This window comes from Nerophis ophidion, linkage group LG13 (assembly GCF_033978795.1).
Source record: "Nerophis ophidion isolate RoL-2023_Sa linkage group LG13, RoL_Noph_v1.0, whole genome shotgun sequence".
Classification (NCBI taxonomy): domain Eukaryota; kingdom Metazoa; phylum Chordata; class Actinopteri; order Syngnathiformes; family Syngnathidae; genus Nerophis; species Nerophis ophidion.
Genome location: NC_084623.1, coordinates 20,845,382 through 20,858,695, shown reverse-complemented (window position 1 = coordinate 20,858,695; position 13,314 = coordinate 20,845,382). Strand labels below are relative to the sequence as shown.

General features: G+C 39.5%; 1 protein-coding gene across 1 annotated transcript; it reads left to right on the top strand.

Moving 5' to 3' along the window:
* Positions 1-515: 515 nt before the first annotated feature.
* Positions 516-12,352, top strand: LOC133564328 (oocyte zinc finger protein XlCOF6.1-like). The gene is made up of 2 exons (XM_061918547.1): positions 516-1,007; positions 10,340-12,352. The coding sequence occupies exons 1-2, from the start codon at positions 884-886 to the stop codon at positions 11,482-11,484; spliced, it is 1,269 nt and encodes a 422-aa protein (XP_061774531.1). The 5' UTR covers positions 516-883; the 3' UTR covers positions 11,485-12,352.
* Positions 12,353-13,314: the final 962 nt, after the last annotated feature.

Below are 13,314 nucleotides of genomic sequence, written 5' to 3'. Positions count from 1 at the left end.
TTAGTAAACTAAAAAGGCCGTATTGGTCGGTAGTAGTGGGTTTCAGTAGGCCTTTAACATTGCTTTATGTATACTTTTGACCCAGCAGATTTGGTCACATCTTCAGTAGACCCATAATAAATTCATGAAAGAACCAAACTTCATGAATGTTTTTTGTGACCAACAAAAACCTGCTCCAATCACTCTATCACAAAAAAAAAAAATAAGAGTTGTAGAATTTTTTGGAAACTCAAGACAACCGTGACATTATGTTCTTTACAAGTGTATGTCAACTTTTGATCGCGGTAACAGCCATCAACCTCCATGTTAAATTCAAGTTTCAAAAAATCATTTAAAGGGTATATATTTAATTAATAATTTTAAATTGTATTTCTTTAATTTTGGCAAGAATTGGGTATGTAATAAATCTTGTCCGTTTTTTCCTTAGCTCAACTGTTGTAAACTTCTTCAGGATATATGCTCTCAAGTGTTGAAAAAAGCGCCGCAAATACATAGAATCAGCTCTCAGTGGGTGGTAGTCATGGCGACCTGTAGTCACGTGTGCACCTTTTGACCAATCATTGAGGAGCTCCCCTGAAACTGAGTCTGTCTGAGAGCCTCCGGTGTGTGGCCTTCACCGACTCTTCGGCGCCTGCCAGCTGCCAACATCGAAATCAGTCATTATTTTATTTTGTTCTTAATTCCTGCATTTATATACACACACTAATGTTGTGTAACAGAGTAAACTTTGCCAACAAGTGTTTATATCCGGCTAATGTGAGCGCTCTTTGACGCTTCTCGTGCTAGCTTAGCTTGTTAGCCGCTAACAGAGAGAGGCGGAAGTTATCAAAACGTCAATAAATAGAGATAAAGTTTGAGTGTAAAGTGTTGGGACTGTGTGAAAATGTGCGAAAGAACGAAAGCAGAGTACGAGGAGGAACTTTGTCAAGCAAAGGAGGAGAATGAGCGACAGCATGAACCACTGGACTCCATTTTCAGGACACATCAAGTTTTGTCACTCAACGCAGGTTTGTTTCATTTTGTCTTATTATGCTTATTTACTTCAGCTGTGAATCTTAATCCAAAATAGATTTTCTTCAAGAACGTGCATTGTCGCCTGAGCCTAAATCAGGGCTGCAATGTTTGAGAATGAGAAGAGTGAGACTTAAAGGCCTACTGAAATGAGATTTTCTTATTTAAACGGGGATAGCAGGTCCATTCTATGTGTCATACTTGATAATTTCGCGATAATGCCCTATTTTTGTGGAAAGGATTTAGTAGAGAACATCGACGATAAAGTTCGCAACTTTTGGTCGCGAATAAAAAAGCCTTGCCTTTACCGGAAGTAGCAGACGATGTGGGCGTGACGTCATGGGTTGTAGGGCTCCTCACATCCTCACATTGTTTATAATCATGGCCACCAGCAGCAAGAGCTATTCGGATCGAGAAAGCGACAATTTCCCCATTAATTTGAGCGAGGATAAATGATTCGTGGATGAAGGAATTTAGAGTGAAGGACTAGAAAGAAGAAAATGCGAGGGCTCCAGTGGTAGCGTTTCAGATGTAATTAGACACATTTACTAGGATAATTCTGGAAAATCCCTTATCTGTTTTTTGTTTTAATAGTGTTTTAGTGAGTTTGTAAAGTCATACCTGAAAGTCGGATGACTGCGGTGAACGCCAGTGTCTCTGAGAGAAGCCGAGGAGCCAAGATCACATCTGCCTGTTTGACAGCTGCTGCAGGAGGATGCATAATCCACTGATGTCTCCGGAAAGAGACGACTTAATATCACAATTTTCCCATCCAAAAACTTGCTGGTTGACGTAGAGAAACATGTTCGCTTGACCGCTCTGTGTTAAAGCTTCACAACAAACAAAGAAACACCGGCTGTGTCTCGGTTGCTAACGGCAGCTGCGATCCAACGCTTTCCACCAACAGCATTCGTATTTGACGTCTCCATTATTAATTGAACAAATTGCAAAAGATTCAGCAACACAGATGTCCAAAATACTGTGTAATTATGCGATGAAATGAGACGACTTTTAGCCTTATGTGGTGCTGGGCTAATATGTCTGCTCCAACAAATAACGTCACAAGAACGCGCCAAGATAAGCGTCATCATTCCGCAACGTTTTCAACAGGATACCTCTCGGAAAATTTAAAACTGCAATTTAGTAAACTCAACCGGCCGTATTGGCATGTGTTGCAATGTTAAGATTTCATCATTGATATATAAACTATCAGACTGTGTGGTCGGTAGTAGTGGATTTCAGTAGGCCTTTAAGAACGTGCATTGTCGCCTGAGTCTAAATCAGGGCTGCCAGGATTTAGAGAATGAGAAGAGTGAGACTTAAGTGGCAACATATTGGTCTTTTTTCAACACTGATTTGGCCTGTTTTAACGTTGATGTATACCTTTTATGATTGATGTCCTCACCTTCAGCAGCTCTCCATGCAGCGTGGCCACCTAAAGTCTTAATTATTCAGATATTACAAATGGAAATCATCTTTTTTTTTAGGGATAGGTCTCTATTGTCATGGCAAAAGTACAACGAAACTTTGTTTTCAGCACAAGCCTGTTCAAGATTAGACAAACAAACAGTGTACAGGGTCACAGAACAGGAATGCTGATGGATCGCCACTAGGCGCCCCGTAAAAGATGGGGAAAAAGGTAAAACGCTGGGGATGGACGAGTAAAAAAGTACAATCCAGACTGGGCTTCTAAGGGGACCCAGTCTGGAGTGGGAAAAAAACTTCCATAGCAAAGCACATATACATATTACAGCATACATCTCCGGATATCTAACAACAGAGGGAAGGGAGTCATGGTGTATGCCGCAGCTCTCAGGCGCTGACCATCCTTCCATATCCCCCAATGCGATTTGCGTCGAGGGTGTTGGATTGGGGGGTATGCATTTGTGTGGCATATATTTTTGTGGATGCATGTTTGTATGTAAGCCTAAAGTCTGTCTCTGTTCTGCGGCCTTGATGTCATGCAGTCGCTAGTCCAAAGTCGACCAGCAGAAGTGTGTGTCCATGAGAGACAAGAAGGGAGTTTGTTGTGCCTTCGCTGCACTGTCCTTCGGGAGAGTTTCAAAGCCAGGGAAACAATCCTAGTTAGAATGTTTTGTATATGAGTGACAAAGAAATTTGCTTTTCACTCTAAATTGTCTATGACTGGTCCTCAAACCTGCGGGGCAGACAGTCCCATGTAATCCAAAATCACAGGTGTCCAGAGTTCTTCCCGTATCCTCCAATCATTTGTGGCAGCTTTGGGGTACTTTGAAGACTGCCAGCAACTTCCAATTTGTCGACAAACCAGATCAATGCTTACTCCAATCAGCAGATGTCCTGTTATAATTCCGAATAGGTAGATATCTTCACTACCTCGACAGAAAAGGGTCACCAGGCACGCGGCACTCCTTCTTCTCCCAAGAGTCAGTCTTGTGTCCAGCAACAACCGCTCCGTCACGACAAGCAGGTTCCCTTAAACCCAAGATTTTGTCAATTTCGTTGAGGCCAGTTAAATAGTTCTAATGTTGATTCAGAGAGCATTGCAAAAAGAGGCGACAAACAAGTTAAGACAAGACAAAGAAGCAAGCAGGAGAGATAAAGGAGAGAAAAGGGGAGCGTCCACCCTCGATGAGTGCCAGAGAGAGAAAAAAAAACCCATCTCCATTCTCATTGTCCTCCATTTCTTCTTATAGCTCTTCATCCTCCAGTGTTGCCTACTCTTCAGTAAAGAAAGTTGCTATTGGCTGTCATAAAAGTTGATAGATGATATAATTTCCTCATTTGCATAATTAATAATAATACTGTAGTAGAGAGGAATAACGCAGTGGGAGACATAAAAAGTGAGTTAAAACATTTAAAAAAAAATTATTTTTAGAATTGTAAATTACTTTCTTTTGTTGACTCTTAGTTTGGTTGTATTCTGCTTATAAATGTTAAAGAATCAAATGTTACCAAAATACAGAAGGGCTGAGATATTCACATAAGACCCAAAACTATTGACTGGCTCAATGACACGAACGATAGGTTTATTCTTGTTTTAAGTGTGACAGTGATGAAACATTTACATCTTATTCTGTAAACCGGGGGGTCAGCAACCCACGGCTCTTGAGCGGGGCCCTGCTGGCACCATGGAGCCCTTTCAAAAATGTATGGAAATGGAAAAAATAGGGGATGAAAAATATATTTTTAGTTGTAATATGGTTTCTGTAGGAAGACAAACACGACACAAACCTTCCTAATTGTTGGAAAGCCCACTTTTTAATGTTTGTGTTTATCCTTCACTGATTACAGTATATGGCAAGCGCTGTTTTGTCCTACTAATTTAAGCGGCCATTTAACCCACCGTTGTCGACTGTGACAACAGTTTGTTTACTTGTTTTAACTTTCTTCGACACTGCCTCAGAAAGACATGTTTTATGCCACTCCTCTTTTGTCTCATTTTGTCCACTAAACACTTTATATTGGGTGTGAAGGCACAAAGGTGAGCTTTGTGGATGTTATTGACTTGTTACAGAGTGCTAATCAGGCATAATTGGTCACTGCATGACTGCAAGCTAGTCGATGCTAACAGACTGTTTAGGCTAGCTGTATGTGCATATTGCATCATTATGCCTTGTTTTTAGGTATATTGGTGCTCATTTAATTTCCTTTACTAATGTCCTCTGTGTATTAGTTTATTTTTCGATGTTTCCTGACACATTATCTGTATGTAATATTGGCTGTATTTTTGATAGCTGTTAGTGTCCCATGTTGTTCCAAACCACAGCAAATGTTACCCAGCGTCCATTAGAAGAAGACAGCCTGCCGTTTCCTTTAACTTGGACACACATCTATACCTTTGGCCAGTGTAAGACAGTCATTTCCAGGAGTTATTTCACCCTCTGAGAAGTTTTATTAATGTTTTCCAATGTTGTAAAAATGTGTGGAATAAATATTACATTTCAACATTCCTGTCAACAAAGATATGCGTCAGCCAGTGACACATTGTCATTTTGAAAGTAGACTAACATAGCTAATATAGACACTTGCATCATGTGTTGCCTTCATTATAACACTTATATAAGTCTTTACATTTTTTGCGGCTCCAGACAGATTACTTTTTTGTATTTATGGTCCAATATGGTTCTTTTAACATTTTGGGTTGCCAACCCCTGCTGTAAAACAAGATACAAACAGCGGAGACTTTGCACAAAGAGGGTGTATGTCTCTTCTTTGCTCGAATTGGAATAGAATGGAACTTTATTTTCATTGCACTTGAAAGTCCAACAAAAAATGCTTTCAGAACCAGCTGACAGGGGAAGAGCCTGTGAGGAAAGGCTCACATCGGCACCGCTTGTACATTGAGGACATTAGAGTGATGCACGGTTTCTTGTCTACAAAACATACCAAAAAAGTTTCTAGATTTTATCCCTAGTTGCTTTTGAGAAAAAATTTCACTCCGAGGAGTTGGTAAGATACTAGATTTAGCAAGAAAGTCACCAAGTTGACAACACTGCACTTTGGTGTGTGCAAAAAAATAAAAAAGCAAAGAACCGCTTTAGGTTGTTTGATTGGTTTACATTATGTTGTGCCTTCCGTGGTTGGCTAGATTTAGGCACAAACATTTATGGATTGGTGTGTGAATGGTTCTTTTAGTAAGTCACTCAAAATTACTCAAAATGGCAGGCCATGAGGAAACAAGTTTATTTTTATGAAAAGATAAATATAGAGTAGTGAATGGGGAATTATAAGCATATAAGTGTGGCGTGAAAATGGGTTGAATTGTGTGACTCACACGCAAATGGATGTCTGGATGTATAGTAATGTTGGTGGTCGATATTGATAATTATTGATACTTTTTTTGACTTATGCAAAATAAGGACCAGGAGAAAAATATATAAAATGTAACTTTCCCCTGATTATAATAACCTCAGCTATCAAGGTAGAACGGAAAGGAAATGTCAACACAACCACCATGGAAAACACCCAAATAATGTAAACAAAAATCTAAAATCACATTGAACACTAAACAATAACCTCTTTAAATTAAGGCGAAACTACTGTATAATGAATGAGTAAGAAATGCTTAATAAAGTGTAACAAAATAGTGCAAAGAGTGTTATTGTAAACAGAGAAAGCTGAGAAGAACTATTGTCTGCAGGGTTAAGTTTAGCAAGGAGTTACTGCTGTGTCACATTTCATTTTTGGTCGTTTCTTCTTATTCAAGTAACGAAAGGAATTTATGTTATCCAGTAAATATTATTTTAGTATTATTGGACCAAATAACTATAATTTTAAAGCAGAAAATTTGTTTTATTTTGTAATTTATTTTATTTATACAGCCCGGTACTTTAGTTCCCTCCTGTTGTTTCCAGATAGCTTTCCAAGGAAATGTTTTTGGACATGTTGCTGTATTGTGGAGCTTGAATAAAGTGGGGTCAAGTGTGTTCTCCCTTTGTGATGTTTTTAACAAGGAAGACAACACAAGTAATATTCTCAGAACAATTCAACTGGAACCCACCTTTAACCCTCAGGCTCTGTGATTGGTGGGAGAAAAATTAATGGGGTTAGCTGTGCTCAGTGAGTCCGGAAAATGGGGACCACATTGGTCCGACTACGATCCCTTTTGATAAATCCTAAACCACGAGACAATATGTTTCAGCCAAACCCTGATAGCTTGTCACTCTCACTGACCAGTAATCACTTCTTGCGTTGCTCGGTTACCAGAGGGTTAGTGCCTTTGTTTAAGCAACCAACCAATGCTTGGTAACTTCCGGGTTCTATTGAAGCAGAAAAAAAAAAAAAGTTATGAAACTTCTATCAAAGCATTTTTAAAGCTATTGATTGATATCGAATGTGTCCATCTCAATATACTGATATTGTTTTATCACTAAGTCCTACTTTACGTGTTTGGTTTTTACTCAGTGTTTTTTTTCTTCCTAGTGCTTGAGAATCACTGGTCACATGTGCAAGTGCATGTTCCTTTATGTCCGAAAAAGCTTGAGTAATGATTACATAACTAATTATTATTCACAAACGAATTTGTCCTGGCAAATTCTAATAATGACGATTGCTTGCATCCCTACAAATTGCTGTGATTTTTAAATACAGTGTACAGTATTGTTTTTTATAGGAAACCTGGGACGCAGAGAGTGTAAGTTGACTGCTTCTTTTCATATATTAATGTTGTAGTTAGGCGTACCTAGTAACATCTCTCTTCCATATGGAGTTGTTTGGTTCTACAGCATGACCACACTGGATTAAATCCCAGTTTGCACATGCAGTACAGTAACTACACTTAGACAAACTGTCCAAAATTCATTGCCAATGATTATTAGCTCTGTCTGTTCCTGCTCCTTTTTGGAGAAGTTGTAATAATAAACTGTAAACTCTTGATGTACCTTATTGAAACTAGGATTGTACCGTATACCGGCACTAACAAAGTACCGCATTACTAAAGAAGTAAAAAAAAGGTACTACTGGCTACTTAACAGAAATACTATTATAATTCAAGTGTTTAAAAATGTTTATATTCTTTAGTTTTATCTTGTAAAATTTTGGGGGTTATTGATGATAAGGAAAAAAGTGTTGGGTGCTTCACATCCGGTTTTAAGTGATCCAACACAAATTCACTTCCTGTTGTCATATTGCTTTGAGTATTGCAATTTGAGAATTTGTACATTACCGACGATCAGTCGACTCTATGGCTTTTTAAAACAGAAATAAACAGATTGTGTTATCCTCATGCAGAAACTTCCTATCAACACTATTGGCAAAATATTGTGTGCAAGAAAATATATGTTATATAATAAGAGGTTTTGGAGGCCCAAACACAACCAACTGTGTATGTGACGTCTCACCAGGAAGCAGCGGCCGGAAGCAGCAATCAATTTCTGAGGACCGATAATCAACATCTGTGCTTTCTTGGAAATAAGATCAAAAAAGTTGCTGGATATTCATATAACTTCTATTTGGTGTGTTGTCTGCTCTAGAGGCATGTATTGCTGGGTGTCATCAGCATATCAGTGAAAGCTAACGCTATACTTGCATATAATGTTGCCTAGCGGCCCTTTCAGGGTACAGGGCCAAGAACCGAACGAGGTGGAACTCTGCAACTGGCCTTAACACACTCCGAGGTCACGTTGTTGTGGGATTCACAACATATCCTTGCAGTGATATAGGAGCCAAACCAGGAAAAAACTTAAGTCTGACATGCCAATACTTGATTTGACGCGTTTTAATATGATTTTATGATCCACACTAAAGGTTGGTGAAATAATGCATTTTTATATGCATTGCAATTCAAACATGGAGGATTATAAAATTGACTAGTAATCATCAATAATCGATTTATTTATTGCAAGTAAAGTAAAGCTGACCGCAGCGAGCCACCTCACCGAGAGATCCGACCAGCTCCTTTATTGTAGAGCACTTGTGTTCCAGTTTTGCACACATTTCCATTAATTTAATAAAAACAATGGGAATCAATGTAAGTGTCTTATTACAAATGCACTGGTTTGAAAAGTTGCAAGTAAGAAACGCTTATTTAGTGAAACGAAAATAAATGTAAAACTTCATCAATATACATAAATTAAATGTACATAAATAATTGTTTTTTTAATCGAATCGTAGCGCCTGAATTATAATAGAATTGCCCAAAGATTCCCACCTCTAATTCACTGTATCTAAGGCAGCGCTGAGTTCATACGCCAGCAACACAGATAAAAAATCAGTATCCATAGTTAGCAACAGATCATTGGTCACTCTTGCGAGTCTCAGTAGGGTGATTTGCCCTGAAACTCGACTGAATGGGTTCACAAAGTTTGTTAGATGCTAAGTGTTCATTTAGCTGCTGTGCAACATTTTTCCCAAGGATTTTAGAGATAAACAGTAGGTCTGACACCGGCCAGTAGTTTGGCAGAAGGACACAGTCGAGGTTAGGTCTTTAAAGCAGAGGAAGAATACAGTAACTGCTGTTTTGAATGCTATGGCAACAGTATAGGAGGAAAGTGATAAGTTAATTATATTTAGCACTGATGGTTTGAATATAACAAACAGTTCCTTAATGAGTTTCACAGGAAGTGGGTCTAGTAGACATGATGTTTTCTTTTGTCCCATTGACAAGTTGTGAGAGTTCATCTAGTGTTACCTCTTCAAAATGATAGAGATTATTTTGGAAAGGATTTTCCGTAATGTATACATTTGCATTTGTGTTTATTGGACCCGGTTAGAGCTGGGACATGGCATCTTTAATCGCCTTTTGAATGAGCCTTAATTTCTTAGAAATAAATTGCATAAAGTTGTCAGCTGAGTGGTTGGAGCTACGAGGAGAAGACCCTTGTTGGGTTAGCGATGCTCCTATGTTAAATATTCATGATTTATTCAGACGGATAAGATTGGAGTAATAAATAGTTTTAGCTAAGGTAAAAGCATCTTTATGATGAATTGAACTATAACTCTAAGCCAGATAAAAAATACCTTTAGTCGCATGCCATTTGCGGCCCAGCTTTCGACATGATGGTTTAATAGCTCTGGTTTCTTTTGTGGACCAGAGGGTACGCCTTTTAAGGGTCTTTTTTTTTTTAGTTTTACCGGTGCAATACTCTCAAAGGTGTTGCGCAAGGCATCATTATAGTAAGCAGTGAAGCTATCTATAGAGCCCACATAATTGGGGACGGTGTCATTACTGAGGGCGGTAGGCCAAAGAGAGATGTAGTTGTAGCAGCATTAATGTTACAGCTGCAAAAGCATTGGTTATTCTCAGAATGTTGACAATGGGTCAGAACTTCAAATTTTATGAGGTAGTGATTGGACGTTGTTTTGGTGTATGAGAGGACCAAAGGTCTATCGTACAACCGTTGAGATGTGTGGTTCATGTATTATTTGTCTGGACCGCCACGCTCGGAGGGTCTAACTAATTAATGTGAAAATTCAGATTGCCCATAATAATTATATTATCTGTGTGAGAGACTGGGTCAGCAACAAACCCTGAGAATGTGCTGATAAAGTCTGAATAAGGCCCATGAAGGCCATAAGTAACAGTCAGAGCGGTAGTGGAGCAGCAAACGTCATAGTAAGAACGTGAAATTATTTTGATACTTAGGCTCGGGCTATGGTTTGCAGCAGAGACTATGCCTCCACCCTTTTATTGTTTACATGGGTGAGCAATTCCCACACAGCTGTGCATTGTTTGTAAAATAAACACCACCAAAGGCTGTCATATTGTTATTATTATAGTTATTATTATTATTACTAGTTATTGTCTGATGTCTATTGTGTTGTTCGCATGTTGTAAACATTTTGGTCCGTCTAAATATGTCATAATACTTAACACGGTTGAAAGAAAGTGTGTTTGTGTTGTTGGCAGACGTCCAGCGGGTGATTTGTCGTCTAGATGGATTTCCTCTACAATCGAAAGGTGAGAGCTCCACTTTGAAGCAGGAGGAACCACAGCACGCCTATGTTAAAGAAGAAAAGGAGGAACTATGCATCACTCAGGAGGAGACAGATCTCATCAATTGGAAATTGACTGGTGTCCCTGTGAAGACTGAAGACAAACCGCAGGAGTTCTCACAGCCTCATCACAGTCCAAGTGAGGAGGACAGAGGGATAGTGCATCCAAGCAGCTGCGCACCACAACACATAACAGAAGTTGATGGGGGCCACTGTGAAGAATCAGAAGCATACAACCTCTTAGCTCCATTATCGGATAACGAGGACACATTAAGCGCTCCTGAGGATGAACAGCGACTTTTGAACAGCAATACCGACTGTCAGGGTGATATGAGGACTCAAATTGAAAATAAACACTCTGAATGCTCCGAAAAGAAAATGGGCAAAAAAGGTTTGCTCTGCTCAGTTTGTGCTAAAAGCTTCTTTCATAGTTGGGACTTGACTCGACACATGCGGACACACAAAGGAGAGAAGCCCTATAGCTGTTCAGTCTGTAGTAAAAGATTTTCTCGAAATGATATTTTAATTCAACATAAATTTACGCATACAGGAGAGAAACCTTTCGTGTGTTCAGTTTGTGGTAAAAGTTTCTCTGCCATGTCCAGCATGGTGTCACACATGAGAATACACACAGGGGAAAAACCCTATTCCTGCTTAATTTGTTCTAAATCATTTTCACAGCACAGCAGTTTGACAGCACACAAACGCACACACACAGGAGAAAAGCCTTTCAGTTGCTCGGTTTGCGATAAAAGATTTTCTACCAAGTCAAATATGGTGAATCACATGAGGACACATACAAGAGAAAAACGTTTTTGTTGCAATATTTGCGGAAAAATGTTGATCAAAAAAGTATCTTTGATTGAACATCAAAGGACACACACTGGAGAAAAACCTTTTAGCTGCTCTGTTTGTGGTAAAAAATTCACTTCAAATCCAAACAGGGTTAAACACATGAGAATACACACTGGGGAAAAACCCTTTTCTTGTTCAATTTGTGCTACAGCATTCGCTCGAAATGACTATTTAATGGCACACATGCAGACGCACAACAGATAATGAATTTCTTCCTGACTAGCTCGTGTTGAAAAATTGTCAAATAATACATAATTAGAAAAAAATATTGGGACGGAGAATGACACGTGCTTGTTCTTCTCACAACATGTTGTCTTGGTCTACAAAAAGGCACAAAAGCACCTTTATTTGCTCAGGACACTTAAAGATTTTTAATGTCAACAAATACATTTTAACACTTTTTAAAAGAACTCTCACTGTCACCACCACATCAAAACTTACCCGAAAAACAAATCAGGCAAGTAAAAATACCCAGAATAGCTCAACTTCTTTTGACTAAACTGCACAGGCACTCTGTGAGAAATAATGCCATCCTCATAACTTAGGACCCCTCACACTTCCTGCACCACTGCATTATGCTGTCGCCACCAGGCATACGATACAGAACCCCACAACCGTTCACAAGAAATCATTCACCCCCTCTGCATGATTGGTTCTAAACAACATGATGTAGGCCTCACTGTTTCTCTTTTATACCTGTTGCTGTGAATGTTTTAATTTAATGATCAAGCCGTGTCAACGACACATTTCTGTTTTTCATGTAGAAATTGAAAATAAAGCTAAATCCTCTCAATCATAATTAAAAGTGTGAAGTCACTTAGAAAGTGGTGATCTGCTGTGTTTAATACCATATTATGTCATGAGTTTCCAAATTGGTGTGCTGCTAAGAACAGCAGCCATACAAATGCAAACTAACTTTGTAGCAAATAAGATATGCTAACTTTTTATCAACCGTAGACAGACTATTTGTTGAAGATTATATTTTCCTCCCCTCAAAGTGTTTGTGTTGTGTAAATATTTCATGTTATTTAGTACTGCACATATTTTAAAATAAAGATGATTTTAATTTATACCTCATTGTGGCTCTCATTTTCCCTCTTCTCATCTCATCTCAGTCTTCAATATCGCCACAAGATTGCAGTGGTGTGACCAGGGATGTAATCAAGATGTAAAAAAAATACCTTGGTCAACTAGCAGAAAATGAGGGCAGCCAACGACTCACTAAAATGTCATTAATGTAGTGGGTTATTTCATGTACGGGTTGGGGAGGAGATCTTGCCCCAAGTGGAGAAGTTCAGGTACCTCGGAGTGTTGTTCACGAGTGAGGAAAAAGCGGATTGTGAGATCGACAGGTGGATCGGTGATGCGTCTTCAGTAATGCGGACACTGTATCGATCTGTTGTGGTGGAGAAGGAGCTGAGCCGGAAGGCAAAGCACTCAATTTACCGGTCGATCTACGTTCCCATCCTCACCTATGGTCATGAGCTTTGGGTTTTGATTGAAAGGACAAGATCCCAGGTACAAGTGGGCCTAATGAGCTTCCTCCGCCTGGTGGCGGGGCTCTCCCTTAGAGTCAGGGTGAGAAGCTCAAAGTAAAGCCGCTGCTCCTCCACATCGAGAGGAGCCAGATGAGGTGGTTCGGGCATCTGGTCAGGATGCCACCCTAACGCATCCCTAAGGAGGTGTTTCAGGCACATCTGAGGCCACGTTGAGGAGACAATCTCTCTCGGCTGGCCTGGAAAAGCCCCGGGATCCCCCGGGAGAATCTGTAAAAAGTAGCTGGGGAAAGGGAAGTCTGGGCGTCCCTGCTTAGGCTGCTGCCCCCGCGACCCAGCCTCGAATAAGCGGAAGAAGATGGATGGATGGATGGGTTTTTCCAGGTCCCTAAACCCTATTTATGTGTGTGTGTATTGTCTTAATGATCTAAATTTTTCATGCATTGATCCAAATCCGATTAAGTCTAGATGTAGCAGATTATACAGCAAAAAAGGGCGGCTAAATGAGGGCCTGACAGCGCTAACTATCGAGCCAAAT

Coding starts and splice junctions, on each gene's coding strand:
- LOC133564328 (XM_061918547.1), top strand. CDS start 884: ATGTGCGAAAGAACGAAAGCAGAGTACGAGGAGGAACTTTGTCAAGCA. Junction 1,008..10,339: donor AGTTTTGTCACTCAACGCAG/GTTTGTTTCATT, acceptor TGTTGTTGGCAG/ACGTCCAGCGGGTGATTTGT.